Source organism: Spermophilus citellus (assembly GCF_964194105.1).
Source record: "Spermophilus citellus genome assembly, chromosome: 10".
NCBI lineage: Eukaryota > Metazoa > Chordata > Mammalia > Rodentia > Sciuridae > Spermophilus > Spermophilus citellus.
In genome coordinates this window covers 106,013,134-106,036,289 of record NC_138197.1, presented here as the reverse complement: position 1 = coordinate 106,036,289, position 23,156 = coordinate 106,013,134, and the positions used below count along the sequence as shown (strand labels likewise).

At 36.6% G+C, this 23,156-nt stretch overlaps 1 protein-coding gene across 2 annotated transcripts in view; it reads left to right on the top strand.

Annotated features, from left to right (window-relative positions):
• KITLG (KIT ligand) overlaps positions 1-23,156 on the top strand; it is an 85,394-nt gene that overhangs the window by 31,323 nt on the left and 30,915 nt on the right. For both annotated transcript variants that reach the window (XM_081311063.1, XM_081311062.1), the window contains exons 2-3: positions 3,728-3,841; positions 15,234-15,296. In XM_081311063.1, the coding sequence (XP_081167189.1) occupies positions 3,728-3,841; positions 15,234-15,296 (177 nt within the window). The remainder of the gene's footprint in view (positions 1-3,727; positions 3,842-15,233; positions 15,297-23,156) is intronic.

The window sequence follows — 23,156 nt, the reverse complement described above, 5'->3', positions numbered from 1 at the left end:
CTTCTACTTTATTTTGAAGTCTTCCTATCCTTCCTTTGCTCAAAATCCTGTAAGAAATGCTCTTTCAATTGTAGTAGAAATCAAGTCTGATTAATAGACTGCAATACCCTCTAACCTCCCTATTCTCCCTCTGACATCATCTTTGGCTCCATGGTTACTCTTGCTGACCTGTGAATAAAGAAGGTTTTCTTAAATAGATCTTACAGACCTTGGCATCAGCTTTTCTCTCTGCTTACAGTATTGTTCCCACAGGTATCTGTGTGGATCATCTTCCTAGCTCCATCCAGTCTTTAGTAAAATATTCCTTCTCATTTGAATACCCACCAATGCCTCTATTAAAAATTCCATACTGTTTTCCCACATACTGTAGTTTATAGAAGGAAAGAGATAAAGGCTAGCTCTGGGCTTTCTCTTTAGATTCAAGGATGCCTGGGGATTTGATCCTTCCTATAATCCTGCTTGCAACAAGAATTCAAGAAATTTATACAGTAAAGCTTTTCAATCCAAGAGAATCTAGCTTGGTACCAGAGCAAGCACCAAGATGTACTTTATTGTTGAGACTGGTCCTGGTGGTGGATAGCCACTGTGGAAAATGAAAGGAAGCTCATCACATGCCCTTGAAGGACTACTTAACTAGCAAGATTTAAGCCAAAGGGGTGGTCCTGCAGACCTAACGATATCTGTCATTATTACCCATGCCTCCAGTGGGCATTGATTAGTGGACATGAGAGATGGCTTGGAAGTCATGAAACATCTGTTCTGTTGGTAGAGTACATGCTGGTTTGGGGGAAGATTGTGTGGGTCAGTTCCAGACCCCTGCACTAAAGCAAACATGGCAAAGTGAGTCATTTTACGTTTTTTTCCATTTCCCAGTTCATATAAAAGTTGTGTTTTTACTGTACTTGCTGTGGTTGAGATATGAGGTGTTTCCCAAAAGCTCATGTTTAAGACAATGCAAGAAAGTTTAGAGGTGAAACCATTGGCTTAGGACAGCCTTAACCTAATCCTTAATCTACTTGAATGGGTTAACCAGCTGGTAACTGTAGATGGGTGTAGTGTGGCTGCAGGAGGTAGGTAACTAGGGGCTTGCCTTTGGAATATGTATTTTGTCCCTATTGAGCAAAATGCCCTCTCTGTTTCCTGATTTCCATGTCCCAAGCTGCTTTCCTCCTCCATACCTTTCTGCCCTGATGTTCTGCCTCACATTGGGCCCAGACCTGTGGAGTCATCTATCTATAGACTGAGACTTCTGAAACTGTGAGCCCCAAATAAACTTTTCTTAAAATTGTTCTCATCTGGTTTTTTTTGGTCACAGCAGTGAAAAAGCTGACCAAAACAATACTGTAGACTAGTAAGTGTGCAAAACATCATTTCAAAGTAAGCAATGTTCATACCTTAATTAAAAATACTTTATTGCTAAAAAGTGCAAATAATCATCTGAGCTGTTGGAAAAGTTAGTACCAATAGATTTGATCAATACAGGGTTGCCACAACCCTTCAAAATTTGTAAAAACCATAATATCTGCAAAGTGCAGTTAAGCAGAACACAAATACTGGGTGCAATGTTTGGTGTCTCATGAGTGTGACCTGAGTTCACTACTGCTAATAGATCAAAGTAGGCATTTTAATCCCAACCCCCTTTACCAGGCTCAGATTTTTTTTTTTTTGACATACCATATAATCTAGATATCTGTGTTTGTTCATGGTTTGTCTTCCCTTACTAGAATGCCTGGCACACACCAGTTACTCCATAAAATTTGTTGAATGAATGAGTGAACAGATTTATTTTTTGATGTCCATTCAATGCCAGACATTAGACGTGATAAAGACTAGTAATGGAATTCGCACCTCTGTGTTTCCTAGAAACTAGAATATGAGTATGATTAATAGTGAAATTGGCTAGCTACAAAAATCCTTAAGGTGGTTTCCCAAGCCATGTCAGGAAAGAGTGCCTTGAAGAAATATGTTTCAAGAGGAGTTACATCTTAGCAATGACAAGATGAATGGAAGTTAGAATTTAATAGTAGGACTTTGTTATTGGGAGAAATTTTATGTTAGGATTGCCCCCAAAATGAGGTCCCCTAAACAAATTATATGCACAATTTGATCTTCTTTGTGGTCCAAGAGACATGGTACTGGGAGGAACATGGCCCCACAGTGCTCATTGTAACCTTAAATAAAACCAAGTAGAGTTACCGATAAAATAGAATACAACAGTAAAAGAATAAAAGGGTTTTAATTTTCTTTTTCTTTTTGTTCACATAGATAGCATTGTTGCATTGGAAATTTTAGTAAATCGTCATCGTTTGGTCCAACAGAATGATTCAGTAGTGTGCAGATATTAATTGAAAATAATTATTCGGCTCCTTTTAACATATGGCTAGCTACATCAATAAGAAAGATTTCTAGCCAGGAGCATCTGGGCTTTTGTGTAATTTCAAATGCCATAGATGAATGTTAGCTCATAAAAGCAATCACACATATTTTAAAATATCTTCCCATCTCCATGCCGTTGCTCATGCTATTTATTTTTTTCCTGGAATGGTCATTTTTTTCTTTATTGATGTATGCAAACTCCTCCTTGCCCCCCTCCCCCCAAATCCAGGCTTTCCTGGCATTGCCTTCCTGCCGTGGGTTCTCCCCTTTTAGGTCAATTGATAAATCGCTTTCTTCTCTGTGTTCCCAAAGCATTTATCACAGGGTGTGGAGGTTATGTATTTACCTGCCTCTGAGTTCCAAGAGCATCTTCATCTTTGTTTCCCTAGTGCCTGGCACAGTCCCTGTTCTTGTCCCATGATACATGTTCACTAAATGGTCATTGAATTAGAGAATTGGAATATTGTTACCACAGCCATTGATTCATCCAGCAAGTATTTATTAAGGGCTTTTTATATGCAAGGAACTATGTCATTTGTTTTAAAGAAATAAATAAGAGGCCCAAGTTCTTAAAACTGCTCGATATAGTTTAAATAAGGAAAAAAATAAATCACACATAAAAGTAAATGTGATACATGGTAGAAAATGTTATTTTCACTGGGGTGTATATGTGTGTGCATGCTTATGTGATTGCTTCCTGCCAGTTTTCAAAAAGATCTTCCTATTGGCTAAGGGAATATTTTCCCTTGTTAAATGACTCAAAAATCTGAATCCACACAGTAATTCTTTTGCTGTCTCAGAAATTTGGTTGACTGTATGAGATCTAAAAATATGCTCTTCCTCACTTTAGTTTGGTGTGCTATTGTAGACAATTGCATCAAAGCCCTGATCAGGGGTTATGCTTCTACTTGCCAAATACTGTACATTTAAAGTCAAAAGAGAAGGTTTCTTTCAGTGCCTTAAGGTATGAATTTTATACATTCCCTGGTTTTTAGAAGTCATCCTAAGTGATAAGTCCTTCACATGTTGCTATAAGTTAATTCCTAATTGCCATTAGGAAATTGGCTGTAGAGAGCTTTTGACAAATTAACAGTAATGTCGTTGAAAGAGTAATTCAAACAAGATTTTAACTGGGAGGTTTTTTGTTTGTTTGTTTGTTTTGCATTTTAGTTTGGTGAGAATAGTTTGAATGCTTAGCATTTAATTTCATTTATGCCAATAGCTTTTTAAACAAATATATATGGTAGATTGACCTTGTCCACATCAAGGCATAATATGTAAATAGAAATAGTTTATGTGATTACAGAATTTTAACTGATAGTCACCAAGAAATGTTTCTGTTTTTGTTTAGACTTGGATTATCACTTGCATTTATCTTCAACTGCTCCTGTTTAATCCTCTGGTCAAAACTAAAGGGATCTGTGGGAATCCTGTGACTGATAATGTAAAAGACATCACAAAATTGGTAAGTAAGACATAGGGTGTGCTTTTAATTATCTGTGATTGGTGCTTGTCAATCAGAGATTTTGTTTTTCTTGTCTCAATTTTATATTTTTCTAACAAGAAAAGGAATCATCGAGTTATTCTGAAGGCCTTCTAGAGAGCAAATAGGGAAATACTCAAGGAGGATTTGGTAGTTCAGTTGGCCCTTGTATACCATAATGGTGATTTCTTTGCTAGTTTTGTCTCCTCAGTCAGTGGCAGCAAAGGATCCTTGAGAGGTCACTATGTGCTGAGGTCCAGCCCCAGTTTGTCCATTATCTCTTGAGTGGGCTCCTCATTGTCTGTCTTTTCCATATGCCTTTCTGCTCTTCTCTAACAATAGATCTGAGGTGGCCACTCTCCCCTGTTTGGCATGAAGAAAACACTGTCACATATGGGCGATGTTCGCTCCTCTTCAGTTGGACCTGGAGGAACGATGATTTATTGCCACATATGGAACAGAGTCCCTTCCCACTTTTGTCATACTAGAACTCTTCCCTCAGCAAGAGTCTTTGTGCACTGGTGCCCCTTGGGCACTGCCAGCTTTCTGCTTTGCTGCTTTTAAGACTCCAGCTAGAGAGAGCATAGCACATCTGGAGTGCATGCTTCCAACTCTCTTGATGGAGGGCATACTCATTTGGACTACAGTGTATGAGTTAAGATGAACAAGGTTTGAGAAGCATTTCTGTAAATTCCTGGTTCAAAATAGCCAGTTAGGGACCAGTCTGCTATTGACTAGAGAACATAGTTAGTGTGACAATAGGGAAGAAATGAGGATTGTTGTATGGAGAAAAGAAAGAAAGTATACATACTGAGATAATAGTCTACAAAATAGAGGGGGCTTTGTTTATCCTTCTTGCTTTCGATATACATTCCTGGCTTATGTGTTTTATTTAGGGTTTATACTAAAACTTATAAACAGAAGTCTGACTTGCTTAGTCTTAATTCAGAATTAGAAAAATAACACACACACACACACACACACACACACACACAATACCTAGGATGCCCAGACTGTCTAGGCTTAAAAGCATTCTTTGTCTAGCATGCATGTAGCCCCAGGTTCAATCCCCAGCACTACAAAATATATAGATAGATACATAGATGTGTTGTTTCATGCAGCTGCTGAAGATGTATCCATATGTTTACTTGATGGACTGGCAAGCAAAACAATATAACTTTTGCCTACTATATATGCAGCTAGGTATTAAGGACAGGAATGAGGGAAAGTGGGGTTTTTTGTTTGTTTGTTTGGAGATCAGTTTGTATATTTGTTCATTTTGTACTGGGGATTGAATTTTGTACTGGGGATTGAACCCGGGGACACTTTACCACTGAACTACATCTTCAGTCCTTTTATATTTATTTTTTATTTTGACATGGGATGTCACTAAGTTACACTAGTTGGCCTCAAACTCATGATTTTTCTGCCTCAGCCTCCCAAGTTACCAAGATTATAGTAGTACACCATCATGCCTAGCAAGGGGAAAGCGAGTTTTAAAACCATAGTTGATGATCCTCTCCTTTAAGTTTCTTGTTAGTTTATCACCCAAGAAACAATACTAAACAGATAATATGTATTTATATTCTAAGTTTTTTGTCTGTTAGAAGGTGATAATTGAATGCTTGGATGAATGTGGATGTGATGGACTCCACCTTGAGCATCAATGGCATCTGAGTGCTTATTAAACTTACAGGCAGCTGGGCACAGTGGCAATGCCTGTAATCCCAGTGGCTTGGGAGGCTGAGGCAGGAGAATCATGAGTTCAAAGCCAGCCTTAGCAACAGCAAGGTGCTAAGCAACTCAGTGAGACCCTGTCTCTAAATAAAATATAAAATAGGGCTGGGGAAGTGCGCAGTGGTTGAGTGCCCCTGAGTTTAATTCCTGGTTACCCCTGCCAAAAAAAAAAAAAAAAAAATTACAGGTACCTAGGCCCTACTCCAAGGAACTGAAACTGAGTCCACAAGTCTAGGAAAGATTTCAGGCATCTACATTTTTCATGACTTTTTGAAAGGAGATTTAAGAAGCATTGCTATAGATGGTCTATTCTGTCAAGTTTAGAGAACAAAATGCATCTCAACCCTAAATTAACCTGAGTTGGTATTATGGCCAGTTACTCCTGTATTGCATAGATTCATAAGAATGTCAGGGTAATGCAAAACTCCGAAGTATGCCTAAAGTAGGTCACTGGGAAATTGCAACTTTTGTGGAGCAGCCTGTATAACCTTGGAACTGAGAATGAGCTGAGGAGAATTGCTCTGTCCTAAGGAGCAAATTTCATGAATTTAGGGTCCAGTGAGGCATAGGTGAAGATGATGATGTATCTCACCACAGACTGAACATATTCGGGACTAACATGATACTTAAGAAAAATTGCTGTCAGGCATTATTATTTTCAAAGTATTTCAGGAATATGACTTAATAAGCACTACTTCCTATGAAATGTCAAACTGATATTTTCAGGTAGCATAGGTAGGTATTACAAGCATCTTGCAAAATTTTCTATTCTTGTCTTTAACCATCTGCTTATTATCAACCTGTTACCAATCGGCCGATAAAATAAGAAATGGTAAGAAACATTCATAAGATGAGAAAGGAGTGCCCATAAAGGGATCTTAATTAACACTGACAGTAAACTATAATATTCCTTACTCCAAGGGCAAATGTCAAATCAATAAGATTAAAAAAAAATAAAGATGGGGATTTCCTCCTAGCAGTTGACTCAGGGGAAAACAATTTTAAGAGTTTCTCTAGTAAAAAAATATTATGTTTTCTTTGTGCAATATTTTTAAATAAGTCACTTGAAAATAAGTCAAGTTAATAAAAAATAGGGTTCAGAAGAACACTTGTCATTGACTAAAGACCTACACAATTCACAGCCTGTGTTTTGTAGAGGAGGATGTAGAAAAGTATAAAAAAAATCCTTTGAGCCCAGGGCACTAGGAGATAAGCCTTCTCAATAAAATATGTTTAATATGTTGATCACATGTTCTCTTTGTGCCTCTGTTTCCTTCTCAGTTATGATAGAGAGATTAATAATACTTAATCTTATAGAGTAATTGTGAGAATTAAGTCAGAAGAACAGTAGCTGAAACATAGTTAAGTGCCCTCCAAATCTTAGCTATTCACAATGGTAGTAATAGTGGTGGTATTTGTAAGATCACAGGATATTGGATCTGGAAGCCAATTTAGAGATAATCTAAACAATCTTCTTTATAAAGAAAGAAAGAAACTGAGACCCAAGGGTTGTGAAACCCAGCTCCTGGTCCCATATCCAGTGCTGTCTGCAGGAAGAGTAGTTTTCAAACTGGCTACTAGAGCTATTCACCTTTTGTTTATGTATGACAGTTTCCAAATAAGACTTGGTATGAAAAAAGATTCAAGTTTAAGAATGCATGACAGTTCCTCTTTAACCAGAGTTAGTCAGATATCACTCAAGAATCATCCAATCACAGTCTCTTAGGTACTTATTTAAATACAGCTACAAGGACACTACTGCAGAAATACTGAATGTCACCTTGTGAAGACAGGCTGTAGGAACTTTGATGCTTCCAACGAGCACCCCACAAGACAATAATTTGCTCATAAGTTAGTGCTCCCATCCTAACTCATTCATTTTACTAATTCAAACAATAACATGCATGACTGTTGAGGTATGTGGCCCCTGTCCTAGCATTTCTCTGAAGAATGGAAGGGCAAAGCATCTTGATGAAGTCAGGAATAGCAGGTTATTTGAATACTGCCTCTGCAGGATTACCTGACTGTCAGACTTCAGAAAGATGACTGATCCTCTCTAAGATTCAGTTTCCTGAGTTTTAAAATTAGGAACATGGACATGATCAATAATTCTTAATCTAGGTCTTGTAAACTTCATTATGAGGAAAGAGAGTGTCCCTTTCATTAAATCTCAGAGAAGTCCGGGACTGCAGAGAAGAGGAAAACTACTAAATTAGAGAACACTCAGCTTTAAATAATCTCATCCTGTAATGGTATTTCTTCATAATGGTGTACTTCTTGGCATAGTTCAGTAATGCCTGGACTGAAGGAGGTTGTACAGAATAAGAGGAATTTGTTCTGCAGGCATAACCTTGGTACATTTTATTTGCGGGAAAGCTTCCAGTAATGTTTTTCCTTGTGCTTACAGTAATTTCTTCAACTGTGCTCATTTCTTTGCATTCTCTACCAGTTCTGCCCTTGAATTAGGTGACAACTTGTACTGTACCCCACAAACCTTAAGTTTGTTTGCTTGGGGTGATTCTCATGTCACTGAAGCACATGATTTATGGCTTTACATTTTTTTTTTAATTTCTTCTTGGACACTTTGTACTGCCCCTACAGTCCCCATGGTTTTTATTTGAAATCCTTCTGGCATGTTTACTTAGCATAATAGTTCATCTATTTACAGAACATTTTGCTTTGTTTCTGAAATATGTTGCAAGACTTGTTTTAAATGGCAAACTCAGACCAACCTAAGGAAAGAGTCAAGTATCTGGGAAGAGGATGAATCAAATGTTAAAAAGTTGTGTCTATGTATAGTTAGGGTACAGCTTTTAATACTTGTCAGTGTTCATGTAGAGAGGAATCCAAATATTGAAATAGTTGAAATTAGTTTTCCCTACTCTTTCTTTTGTTTGTGATGTTTTTTCTTCATTTTGGGGGAATTTAATTAAATGTGGCTTACTTTTAAAAAATTGTCTTTAAATATCTGTCGAATGATGTATTTGTCTTTCTCAAAATGTTCTTAAAAGTAGGTTGCTGTTCCATCACCATATTATAAAGGTGAAGTTGAATTACTGTCTTCAAGGTCAGCCTACAAGTCAGTAGCCTAGAATTGGAACAAAAGAGCCCATAGTTTTCCTGGTCTTGTGGTAGACTCTTATTTTAAGTTGATTATATCAGTACATGACTTTGGAGATTAACATAATGAGAAGTGATAATATATCCTCACATAGCCAATTTTAACACTTTGGACTATTGTGATTAACTTTGATTTTTATTTTTCTTCAAATAGTATGTTTTTCAAATTGAATTGCCTTTGCATTCTAGTGAAGGATTTCTAGGTGAAATTCTAAGCCTTTCTTCAAATGACATAAGCATGTCTTCTTTTTAAAAGTAGAGGTCTCATATACTGTGGTTTGATCTTTGAAGAGCAATAGTTTGTTAAATGAATAGTTTTTGAAGTTTATTTTTGTTGGATTGTAATATTTAACATTTCAATTTCTGCTACTGTAGTGAGTATAAGTTTATTTAAAGCTCATTTCAAGACTTCTAATACTTTGACAAAAATATTTTTAAAAATATTGATAAAAACTATCTAGGTGTCTTGCTATCTTACCATTCACATAAATCTCATCACGAGAAAATAAAATTTTTATTTTCCTCCATATGATAAAACACTTGATGCTATTTCTTGCTGCTCCATGCCTTTTTAAAGTGGTAGTAATGCTGTGAGGATCCAGGTGCCAGGCAAAGGTCATTTTACTCTCCAAGGTCATATATTAATAAAATATACCATGGATTGTAGCCTTTGGTTTTCACAATCTTATCAGGTAATTTCACTCCTAGTTAGGAAGCTGAGATCTAGTGATGATTAGTAACCTGGCATCATCACCTGGTTAACAGAAAGGTGAATAAGGGCTTGAACCTGGTGTGCCTAAGACCTCCTTGTCTTTGAAGCACAAGAACTCAGTTTCTATTATAATGCATTCCCAGTACACTGAGATGAAAGTTTAAACTGTGTTTTATGAACTACCATTGTAATATATTGATTTATATTTCCAGAGTAATAATTACCTTATTGTGATTAGGAAGCTATCATATTGTAGAAGCTCTGTTAATACTACTTAATTGTAGTCATTATCATAAGTTGTATATATTGTCTTATTTCTTCTTGTTAATAAGAAAATGCCACAGCCTTGGTAAGTTACAAAAAGATTTACTTTGGCTCAAAGTTCTAGCACAAGATTGAAGGGCCACATCTGGTGATGCCTTCTTGTGGTAGAGTCCCTGGGCAACAGTGTGTCACATGATAAGAGACAGGGAGCCAGAGCCAGACCTCATCAAACTGGCTTTTATAGTAGACCCATTTTTAAGGTCACCCATTAACTCATTAATTACACAAATAAATTAATTCATTCCCTGAGAGCAGAGTCCTAACCACCTTTTGAAGGTCCCCCAGGTCCCACCTCTTAGTATCTCATAATGGAGATTAAATTTCAGCATAAGTTTCAGAGGGAATAAACCTTGTTTAACCCATAGCACTATGAAATAGACGAAAAATCTTTTTTAAAAGTTTTTAATCTTCTATTTGATAAGAAACTAGGCATTTCTCACTGAAACAAGTCTTTTGAAGTTGTCATTTTAATATTCTTTTAAATCACTGAGTTACCTTTCAAAAAAGGAAAAAAAAAAAAACCCTATCCAGATACCTTTGAAAACTACAGATGATTTGCCTAGTAAGTTAGATGCTTTCGTCAGTATTAATGGGAAATAATTTCTCAAGAGAAACAAACAAAAAAAGCATTTTCCTATGTTAATTCTAAAGCCTAGACCATCATAATTGTAGTTAGCTGCTTTACATAAGTGAACTATATATTTAGATAGAAGTGTTAAGTTTTTTTTTCTCCTCTACATCCACAAATGTTGCTTGGTCTGATGAGACTGTGAAATGTGAACTCATTTCCCTAAAGGTTGAGATAACACTTAACATTTCATAAACAGTGTCAAGAGGATCATGAGTCACTACTACATTTTGATTCCTCCCTTGGGCTTATGAGTGACAACTGAGATTAGTAAAGGTCTTGCCACAGATGTCCATGTGGCTGCTGATTTCATGAGACTTAAGGACCTTAATGACATTGAAATCACTGAGATCCAAAGATTTTTAGATCAGTGACCTCAAGAGAAGGAGAGGGAGTTAAGCCTTCTGACTTTTGATTTTTTTTCTCTTGTGTCCAGATACCTGTAGGGTTTGATATGCAGCCAGTGCTAATTTGTCTCACAAAGAAGTTTTCTTGGATGAGTTTCTAGCATTTTCTGAACTCTGCTCTTGTTTTCAGTTTTTTTTTTTTTTTTTCCCAGTATCACTGAGTATGGTCAATCCTCAGAACCTCCAACATCCAAAGAAGATAGCAAATGGGGCCCTTCTAATAAAGTTAGCCCATCATCAAGTAACTTGTTTCTGCAATTTTATAGATTTTATAGTCTGGCATAATACTGACATCCTTGTGCTCCAAATCAAAGCCATTTGGAATAATTTTGACCTTTGGTAAAATTTCCTATTAATTAACTTCTTCAATTAAATCACTCCCCCATTTTTAACCCTGAACTTAATTTAATAGAGTAGATTTAAATATGTAGCTTTAGTTACTTAGCTATTTAAATCTATCAACAGGGTATCTCCATGGAATGCAGGCCACGTTCTGCTTTTCTAGAGACTTCTAGTCACTGTATCAAGATTTAACACATTTCTAGCACTTTACTAGTAGTTTGTTAACTTTCTGCCTATCTCTGTTCTCTCTCGACCTTCAATCCATCCTTCCAGACTAATCTTCCTAAATATTGCTGTCATGCTTTTTCTCTGCCTGCCACATTCAGTGTGGCACTGTCCTTTTAGAACAAAGTTAAACCAGACTGAATTTTAGTAATTATCTAGTTCACTTTCTTTGTTGTACAGAAAGGAGCAGAAGGTCCAAAGAGGCAATGTGATGTGCCTAAGGCTGAGGAACTTGCTCTCCAGTCCCAATATTAGAACTGTTCCTAGTGAATCTCAAAACCTCCCATTTGATCCCCTTAGGCCAGCATTCTGTAAGCCTCTCTCTAATATAGTTACGGGACTTAACTTAATATAGTTTCTTTCTTTTCTTTCTTCATTTATTTTTTACAGGGGATTGAACCCAGGAGGGTTCTATCTCTGAGCTACACCCACAGTACCTTTCCCCTTTTTAAGACAAAGTCTTTCTAAATTGTCAAGGCTGGCCTTGAACTTGTGATCCTCCTGTCTTCCTGCCTCAGCTTCCTGAGTGGCTGGGATACTAGGTGTACACTACTATGCCCGACTGATTCTTTTTTTTTTAAATACTGAACCCAGAGCCTTGTGCATGCTAGGAAAGCACTGAGCTACATCCCCAACCCCCTGGTGTATTTCCTAGATCTTATCTAGTTGGCCCCAAACACATCATGAGCTTTTAATTCATTGCCTTTGCACATGACCTTTATTTAGAATATCCTACATCATTGCATTTAATACTCATTGACACTTATATCCATTCTTTTCATGAAGGTTATTTAATCCTTATAGAACTATTGGATAGATTCTTTTATAATTTCTATTTCATACATGTGGAAAATGAGGTTAACATAGATGAAGAACTTGCCCAAGACTTCTGAGTTAGCATGTAGCAACACTAGGATCCAGTATAAGCAGTTTGTTTTCAGAACCTGTGCTGTCAGCCCCAACATCAAATAATGCTTCTAAGGAACATCTTCTAAGTGCCATGCTAAAGTCTCCCTCTACTCTATAAAACTTTGCACAGTGATCAATATACCTCAGAGAAGCTGAATTTATAGCAAGGTTATTTGTGCTTTCTGAATGCTATTTGACATACTGTAAGTGCTTAGAAAGTAATATATTAATATGTGAAATGACCATAAATATCTACAGTTTGACTTTCTAAGTTCTCTTCCAAATATAATTGGAAACGAACCAATGAAAGCTAAGAAAGTCGTTACAGGGAAACTACTCTGTAGCTCAGTGTGCAGGGCACCAGCTCATAAAGCCAAGTTTACATCCTGCTTCTAGTAGTTACTCCTGATGCCTATGACCTTGGAGATGCCAGATAACCTCTCCGGCTCTCTGTCCTCATTTGTAATATAAACTTAGTAAGATAAGTCATGTGGGTTGTAGTAGAGACTATATATGAAAATTTATAAATAGTAAAGCACTTTTCAAAAATAGTATTTTCTGAAATCCCACTACAAATTAAATGTCAATGAATCAGCTTCATTCAGAAACATCCCCCAAATGATAACAGTGTGGAGAATTCAGCATCATGGTCAGAAAACTTCTTGTAAACTGTCTTTGGCTTCTTTGAATCAAATTTTGTATATAAATTACTCACCAAATGGAATTATCTAGCATATTCTTTATATTTTTTCCTCCTTTTAGAAATGTATGCTGAATCTAAGTTTTAGTAATATTTACTCAATTGATTGTATATTTAGATTTTTTACATAGTGTAAATTGTGCTTTAGAACAGGCTAGGTGGTTGACAGCTCATGTTCATTCAGAATCCCTGCTCCTTCCTGCTGCATGTGGCATGGCTTTAGTTTACATGGTTGGTTCCTAACGAAAAAGCATATTGCTGCTCAGTCTCATATTCCAGCTTTCACACCTGCAAAGGTGTCCATTGTGTCTTTGCTACCAGTGCTTATGTAAAATGACTAGGTCATTTCACTTTTCAAAGGTGGGGATAGAGCTTCAGAAGACAAAAGGAAGTATGAAAGAATGGCAGGAAGCTGATTGATTAATAGGAAGAAAATTAAGTGCAAAGGGCAAGAAAGACAATGCCTAAAACAAAGCCAGGTTCTGTAGCCACCTAGATATGTTTCCAATAGGCACGAAGGATTCTACTCTTTTACTGGGGATGACATGAAGAGAGATAATGGTGGAGACTTCACAGTGGCATATACTCAGGGCAGGTGTCTAGAGAGATGATGAAGTTGTATAGTGAGGCACAGGAGGCTCTGCTATTGGGGGACCTGAATTTTAGTCCCAACTTAATGCCTGGTGGCCATGTAACTTTATTCAAATTACTTGACCTCGTTGAACCTGTTTCTTCATCTTTGTTAAAGCAGCTTAAAGTGCTTGGCACACAGGAAATATTCAATAAAGACACTTTTACTATTGTATCATTAAGTGAACTGAAGAAGGAGCCAACAACCAGGTGTATCGGTGCAACAGTAAAATGAGTGTGAGTTGGTACCACTGGCAGTTGGATGATGGGAGTACAGTGGAACCAGTTCCTATTTTGGCTCCCCTCTGACTCCTAATGCCTTTACCTGTATGGTTGTCTTACCAAGTTGTTCTCAGATTCTAGAAGCTATTGGCAAAGCCAAAATGGAGCGTATGGCTTATGTTGTGAAAGACTTGTAAGAGATGACCTAGTCCTGCAAACATGCATATGATCTCAGCTTCCTGTGCGGAAAAGACATCTTGAGAGACAGGCCGATGGGGTCAGATGTCTTCAAAATCATTTGTCTGTCTAACTCTCAGTAAAAAGCATGATCGAATATTTAAAATATTTTTGGCACATTCACCTATTAAATGATCATTTGACATAGGTAACTGGATCTCCATTTTACAATTGAGAGAAACCAAGGTACAGAGAGATTAGATTAGTTATAAATTCTCTGGTCCCAAATCCTGTTGTGTTTTCACTTATTCTAGAATGACTAATGTCAATACTACATTTGACATTATCATTTTCTTATTTTTTTAAATTTTAATTTGTTATATATGACAACAGGATGCATTACAATTCATGTTATACATAAACAGCAGAATTTTTCATATCTCTGGTTGTACACAAAGTAGAGTCACATCCTTCGTGTCTTCATACATGTACTTCGGGTAATGATGACTATCGAATTCCACCGTCTTTCCTACCCCTATGCCCACTTCCTCTCTTTTTCCCTTTACCCTATCTAGAGTTCATTTAATCCTCCCATCCCCCCACCCCCACAGAATATTATGGATCAGCATCCTTAAATCAGAGAAAATTATTTGGCATTTGATTTTTTGGGATTGGCTAATTTCATGTAGCATTATATTCTTCAGTTCCATCCATTTACCTGCAAATGCCATGATTTTTAAAACCTTTGAAAGTAACTAGGCAAACATTTGTGACATCTCAAGTGTTCAACCCAAAGTAAGTATATGTAGTTATGTTTTAAAATTCATTTTTTTCTAAATTATTGACGTAGTTCTTCCAACTTGAGCATCCACCAGAATGAATGCAGGACCTGTTACAATTCAGTAGTCTGATATGACCCCCAAATTTGCATTTCTAGCAGCTTCCTGTTCATGGTAAGATTTTATTTTGAGCTCTTGCTTTGAGAATCACTCACTAAAGGGCATACTTTATTATTAATTCTATGGAGGAATAAGTTAGAAACTAGTTCTAGATGAGAATTCCAAGACTACAAATGGAAGTTGAAATTTGTATTATGTTTCCAAAACTCAGTAGGTCTAGTTACCCATAACTGAATTTGTTTTTTGGAGAGTGTGTTTGACTACAAAGAGAAATGGAGGATAAATAATACGACTAATTGATGTGTTTGAAATCTCTCTCTTTCTCTCTTTTTATTTCTGTAGGTGGCAAATCTTCCAAAAGACTATCTGATAACCCTCAACTATGTCACCGGGATGGACGTTTTGGTATGTAAGCTGTACATCTCCAAGTCTCATTTTGGTAACTGAAAGAAGATATGGGATCCTTTGTGTCAGATAGGAAATCAGATAAGAAATTGCCTGCTGTTTAGGGCTTTGCTAATTGTCATGACTGGAAAAAAAGTATCTTCAAAATTTGACTTTCAAAACATTTTTTTTTGGGCTGGGGATTGGCTCAAGCGGTAGCGCGCTCGCCTGGCATGCGTGCGGCCCGGGTTCGATCCTCAGCACCACATACCAACAAAGATGTTGTGTCCGCCGAGAACTAAAAAATAAATATTAAAAATTCTCTCTCTCTCTCTCCTCTCTCACTCTCTCTTTTAAAAAAAAATTTATAAAAAAAAAACAAAACACTTTTTTTTTCCTTATGCAACTGCTAACCTTTATCAGTGATCATTTCAGCACACATGCCTTAGACCTGTATATAGAGGAAATAAGGTCACCTTCTTTAGGTCTGGCCATATAATTCTTTTCCCTGATCTTCTCTCAAAAAGGTTTGAGTGTAAAATTATATCATGGTTTTCTTACCTGAAGAGTCTTATATAAATCTCTCTCATTCCTATTTAATTTGAGAATATGAAACATTTTATTTCTGAACATATTAGCAGTACAGTAGATTCTTTGAATCTTAAAAGTATGTGCTTATGATTGTAATACATTATTACTGAAATTTAAAAATTTTGTTGTGTACATTAAGAAATTTTTCAAGCAGAAAGAACAGCATTACACACACACACACATATAATATATATATATATATATATATATATATATATATATATATATACAGAGCTTATCAGACCTACCCATTGTGCAATATTGGCTTCAAATAGATTTCCCCTTGAGGAAACATAATCACGAAAGCCTGTGTATGCTTTTTCCCTGCACCATGACTTCCAACTTTTTCTTAGTGATAACAATTATTCTGAGTTAGAATTTTTCATTTCAGTGAATGTTTTCCCATGTTGGGCCAAGCACACCATCCCTGGAGTTGTGTGAAAGATATAAATAAGTAACCCTGCCTGCTCTTATGCTTTACTGAAAAGTATGCATCCGTACATAAGCTATAGAGCTTTTCATATATTAAGCCAATCCCGAAAAACCAAAGGTTGAATGTTTTATCTGATATGTGGAAGGTAACCCACAATAAGATTGGAGTGGGGGGAAAAATAGAAGTTCAGTGGAGTAGACAAAGGAGAATGAAAAGAAGGGAGAGCTGGTGGGAAAAGGAAAAGACAGTGGAATGAACCTGACCTAACTTTCCTATGCACATATATGAATATGCCACAGTGAATTTTGCCATTGTGTATAAGCACAAAAAAAATTAATTTCAAAAACAATAACTATGGGTAGGTGGCAGAAACATCAATAGAGAGGGAAGGGAAAGAGGGTGGGGAGAGGGAAGGGGAAGGAGAGTAAATGGGGTCTGAGTTAGGACAAGATATATTCCATGTTTTTATAATTGTGTCAAAATTGATTCTACTATCATGTATAACTAAACAAAACAAAGTAAAAACAATAACAGTGAAATTCAATGTAGGGGCTAAGGATTGTAGCTTAGTGATAGAGAGCTTGCAGGGCCCTGGTTTTAATTCGCAGTACCACATACACACATAAAGTTAATGATATTTAAAAGTTGCCACTTATATTTTTCATCATGCTTTTAACATGTTGTTTTATGTTCATTCATTTGGGTTCTTGGAGAAAATTTAAAACCATTTGGGCTACTCTCTTCTCTGCAACTCTCATCTTTCCATAATTTACCAAATACTTAATGTATATGGGCTTTGTATAAGTTGTTTTATATTTTGAGTAACTTTTGTGGATCAATCAAAATTATTTAGCAATTTAAAAACACATTACTATGTGCTTTTAAATGCCTTCAGACCCTACAGTGATATCGTGTAGCCAGTGTTCATGGCTACACACACACACACACACACACACACACACACACACACACACACACGATTACTAATTAATTACTATATACATAATTTACTAATTAAAAAACATTTAATTAGTAAGCATTTTAGCATGAAATGCCTGAAGTTCTTTAGAACTCTTTAGAACATGAGTCTTCATGTGGAAAATTGTTACCCTTAAACCTAGCTCCAAGTCTGTTGAAGCAGGGAGAGTTCTCTGGAAATAGAGGTGTAGAATTATGGCATTCTGAAAGTTTATTAGTTCAGACCTTTGATCACTCGCTCAGCAAGTGTTTTGTTAAGGAAAACTACAGAGCCAGCACTTTGCTGGACACTTTAAGAAACACACATACATCAATTAGGCAATGACCTTATAAGCTTGAAAAATTTGGTTATATTGGAGATGGGAGTGGGGATTACCTGGTCTTTTCCATTTGCAAAATGATTTCACACATTTTCTCCCTGGATGATTAGAAAAACCCTGTGAACTAGGTAGAATCCTATTATTATTCCTATTTTATAAGTGATACACTGGGAGGTTTGTATTTTGCCTAAGGTTACACAACTAGAAAGTGACAGTCTTGGAAAGAAACCCCAGCCAGTCCTTCTGATCCTTAACCCTGGGATGCAGAAAGTGAGGATCCGAACAATTTCAAAAAATGCTGAGGAAAGTGCTGGGAGAGAAGGTTCTAGGTCACAAAGAACCATCCCTGCTCCCGATTACAGCAGCGGTTAAGATGGCAATTGCCAAATTTACTCAAACAATCCTGCAGTTCTTTGCAAAATAACTGTTAAACCGCAAAATAACTACATAGATTATTTTGTGCTGCTATAATCGTAGATGGTGCTAAATCATAGATTTTAGTGTTGGCTGGTGATAGCAAGAACCAGAGTTGTAAAAATAAAGCCGATTTATGGCCACATATTTTTGTGCATGTTTCTGTAATTGAGAAAAGTCCGCTATTATTTGATCTTGGCATGCTGTCCTGGAACTACTGCAGAAACATTGTTCTTGGCCACCATAATTGGCAGGAAAAACATGCCCGTGCATAGGGCTTTGGGCAGAAACTGGGGTCTCACCCTTTATTTTACCTTCATTTAAAACTGTTCATTTCTGCCAAGACCAGAGGAGTTTCCCAGTGGAGAGGCCTCTGATTATTTGTCAGTGGTCAGAGTCCCAGCTGCTGCCCTATCTTTTGTCTTGAAACAATAGAGGGTGGAGTGGGAATGGGTGCCAGAAAGATTCCCTGGGGCCAAAGCAGTAAAATTTTGCCTTAGGCACTAGACAGAAAAAAAGCACTTGAATAGAATACAGTTAACTTTTACTTTTAAAAATCAGGTAAGTACTGCTGAAAGGGGGACTCTACTTTCCTAAGGACTTTCTTAGAAAATGACCTAGCAGATTCCCTCTGGCAAATAACAGGTTGTGATCAACCAGTTGGTATTTAAATCCAATGATAATTACCAATTCTATTTTAAAATCTTCAAAACTATAATATTACTAGGTGGTTAGGATTCCCTTTAACTTCTGAACCTTAAAAGTATCTAAACATTTCTTAGCCTTTTCATTTACCAGTAATGTTATCGTAGAAAGAACAAAAATTGAGTTGCTGAATTTGTTCCACCCATCTGCATTTCATTCTGTTGTCTGTAACACAAAATAAACTATGAGTTGCTTGTTTGAGTCAAAATTCTTTTTTTAATTAAAGTAAATTTTTAATTACTTTTTAAAATTAAAGTAAATTATATACACACAGTTTTCTTTTACCTTTCTACTTGGAAATAATTTTAAATTTACAGAAAAGTTGCAAGCATATACAAAGGGTATCATATACCCTTTAATCCAGATTCACCTGTTTTTAACATTCTGCCTCATTTACTTTATCAGCTACTGTTTTCTGGTGTGTGCACGTGTATTATTCTTTTCCTGAACCCCTTGAATAAATTGTGTCCATCATGGCCATTTACCTCTTACACTCCAGTATAGATTTCCTAAGTAATGAATGATTCTCTGAGTTACAGTAGATTTGCAACTTTAGTAAACTTAGCAATAATTATAATACTTTAGTCTATTGACTGTTTTTCAGTTTTATCTCCCTTTTATAAAAATTTATTTTCTTCTGGTACAAGATCCAGTCTGGGATCATTTGCACGTGAGTATCAGCATAATGATGGCTCCTCAAAAATGTCTTCTCCTATGAATATATCACCTTTTATGGCAAATGGGAGTTTGCAGATGTGACTTAGAGTGTTGTTAGAGGAATATTATTCTGGATTATCTGGGTGGTTCTAGTCTAATTTACAGGAGAATCTTTATAAAGGATGGTAGGTATATCAGAGCTGAAAAGGGAGATTTGAAAATGTTACTCTTATGGATTTTAAGGAGGAAGGGACCATAATAAGCCAAGGAACATTGGTAGGCTACAAAAACTGGAAAAAAAAGTTCCTTTAGCACCTTTAGAAAATACATAACTACAATGAAGCACTTCAATTTTTTTTTTTTTGTACCAGGGATTGAACCCAGGGTCACTTAATCATGAAGCCACATCCCCAACCCTATTTATATTTTATTTTGAGACAAGGTCTTGTCAAATTGTTTAAGCCCTCGCTAAGTTGCTGAGGCTGGCTTTGAATTTGCCATCCTCCTTCCTCAGCCTCCTGAACACAGGGATTATAGGCATGTGCCTCTGTGCCCAGCTTGATTTCAGCCTTCTAAGACCTATTTTGTATCTCTCACCTGAAGAACTATTAAATAGAAATGTGTGTTCTTTTAAGCCACCAATTTTGTGGTGAACTGTTATAACAGCAGTAGGAAATTAATAGGTCATGTGGATATGCCATTGAAGTTTTTGAATGAGACAGACCTCCTTTTGGTAAAGTGTCTCCTTCAGGTCTTTGATTGATGGAGCTTATACTGTCAGATCTTATATCTATTTTTAATTAAGATTTTTAATTTTTTTTCTGATACTATTTCTTAAAGATATGACTAAATGGGGAGGTGAATGGCCACATATAATACTGCTCAAACAATAAACCTTCCAGCCTTCTTCCCTCTGCTGCGTCCTTCCTCCAGTACGTACGTAAGGCTTCATTTCTGGGCTTGTCCACCTTCATTTGTCTGGCCCTCCTGCCATCCATGATCTGTTGACATTTTGACTTGCACTAAGTAAAAAGAGTAACTTAAAAATAATAATAATAATACATTTCATCATTTCACACCTCCCCCTCCTTCTTGGCATGTCTCAAATGACTTCCCACCAGTCCTTAGAAACAGGGGAAGGACTTTCCTTCAGCAAGGCCTCCATGACGCACCTCTTCATATCCTTTTTCAGTCTCTGGTCCTCACATGTTCCCTCACATCTTCTTCCATTTCCATGTGTGTGGCTTTCTTTGTACCTGGAATTCTGCGTGGTCCCATGTCTATATGACTCCTGACTCTTTCCTAGTTCAGCTTCCCCTGTTTCCCCCACCTCCTCAACAACACCAGCCCGTCCTATTAAACTCTTTTCAGGGCACTCCTTAGAGTATCAGTTTCCTATCTGTTGTGGGATTATTTCATTGGTAATCTTCCACCTACCTGTAAACTTCATGATGGGGGTTATTTTCTTTTTGCTCTGTCTTCTGTCAGTGCCTAATGGATGGTATGCCCTTAGTAAATATTTTCTGAAAGGAAGTGAATAAAGGAAGAAAGAGGGACAGTCCCCTGATGTACAGTTACTTGTAATTTCCTTGAGATGCACATTGGAACTGAACAGAGTACAGAAGATTATTCTGACGAAGTGCCTAAAACTCATCCTGCAGTATCTGCACTTCAACATTATTATTGTTATCTTCTTTCAGATAAGTGGGATTTAATGGAGGCTCTTGGATATAAGTGTTGTATTATGCAATTTCAAGGAATCATGATTTTCTTGAGCTTTCTGTTCTGCTATTCTTTATTGAGTCACTTCTGTATGTAAGAATCTTCCCATTGTTCCCGTTTACTGAAGACTGAAAGCCAAATTCCTGAACCTGATGATTTTGACTCCCCATCATCTAGCCTCACCCTAACCATCTCATCTAGTATATGAGTATATGCTCCAATAGCATACGCCATTCCCCAACACAAACTTACCATCTGAGCTAGATGCATCTCTGCCTCTTGAAATTACCATGCATATTACAACTCCAGGGCTTTGCTGGGGACTGCCTCCCCTTGCCAAGGATGTCCTTTATTCTCTCATCTGTTCATCCAAATTCTATCCATAAGATCATGGCATACCTTGGAGTTGAACATATTCTAGTGGCTATCTCCTCCAAGATCATCTTAAGGTCTGTCTTTCTTATAAGGCTCTTTTCTGTTTTTCTGGAATATGCTTTCCCTCCTCTCTATATATGTTTGGCCAGGGAGACCTTGTGTCATACCTACTCTGTATGGAGCATTTTGCTTGATGTTAGAGACACCATGGTTAGCAACACTAATACTATACCCATCATAGGGACCTAACTTTATAGTTATCTTCTAATTTCTGTAGAGTTTGTTCAGAATCTATTCACTTAGGTTCAAGCTTAAATCACAGCTTAGTATTGTATATACTGTGCATCTAAAAGTTTTATTGTGAGAAATAAGATATAAAAAAACCTCAAGTATGTTATGCATATAGTAATTGCCTGATGGCATTAATATTATTTTTGTTATGTTTTCTCTTTTTTACTATATCTTAGTTATCTAAAGAGCAGGGATGAAATTGTTTACTTCTTTCTATTTCCTCACTTGTTTGGACAACCCACTGCATATAGTAGCTACTCAGAAGCTACTTACCAATATGCATTTTAACTAGTAGAAAAAAATATCAGATCTCCAAGTATTGATGGAGCTCATCTGAGTAATTTACTCTGTTGTTCTTGGTAATAATAATGAACTGAAGCTAACCCCACACATGTACACACATGTGCACACACACAGTCCTACTTTTACAGGGATGGTAAGAATAGTATGCCACCCAAGTTTAGAATATGGACAGGACTGGAACCAGGATTAGAAAGCTGTCAGGTTTTGCTTTCCTCATCTTTGAGTCTTTCCAGATTTTTCTTATATCTGTACAGAAGTGTTCTTCTTTGTTCAGGTTACCCAGGAGAATGTAACTGCCCCAGAACTCCAAAATTCACCTTATAGTTTCATCTCTGCTCAGAGACTAATTGCAGTTCCTATCACTATTATCAGGGACTTTGGGCAGGGACTTTCTGATTGACCTATTGATCGTGTATCTAGTGTTATCCAATTGGCTATGCATTTTGCACTGTAAGATGCATCCTGACGGTCCATCCCTATGATGTAAAATACTTATACTTCCTATAGAAAAAGAAGCCCAGTAAGCAAATCTGCTTGTCTGCCTCCCATGTAATAATAAAGAGTCTTAAAGAAATAAGCATAAAATGAATAAAATAGGACATTAAGTACTTTTTTCAATCAGTGCTTTGTATACTCAAACTACAGTACAGGAGCCCATCTTAAAAATGATATAGTAAAAACACTGTTCAGAACATCCAGGCCATTATTGTCTGATAGAAATACAAAGGGAGCCACAAACATAATCTTAAATTTTTTCAGTAGCCACATTTAAAAAGCAAAAAGGAACAGTGCAATTAAGTATGATACATTTTGGTTGGCTTAATATGCACAAATATAATCACTTAACCTTCTAGTTAATATAAAAATCATTAATGGAATTTTTTGTATATTATTCAAAGTCAACTGTAGATTTTACACCTGTGTCTTATTCCAGTTCAGACACTGAGTTTTCATCAGAAATATTTACTTCATATTTAGATCTTTATAAAATTCAGTGCTGAAAGATGCAGATTCACATACCTAAGTTTTTCCAAATATACTTTAAAAAGTTTCCAGTTATTGGTTTTTAAATACAAAGAAATTAAATAGATT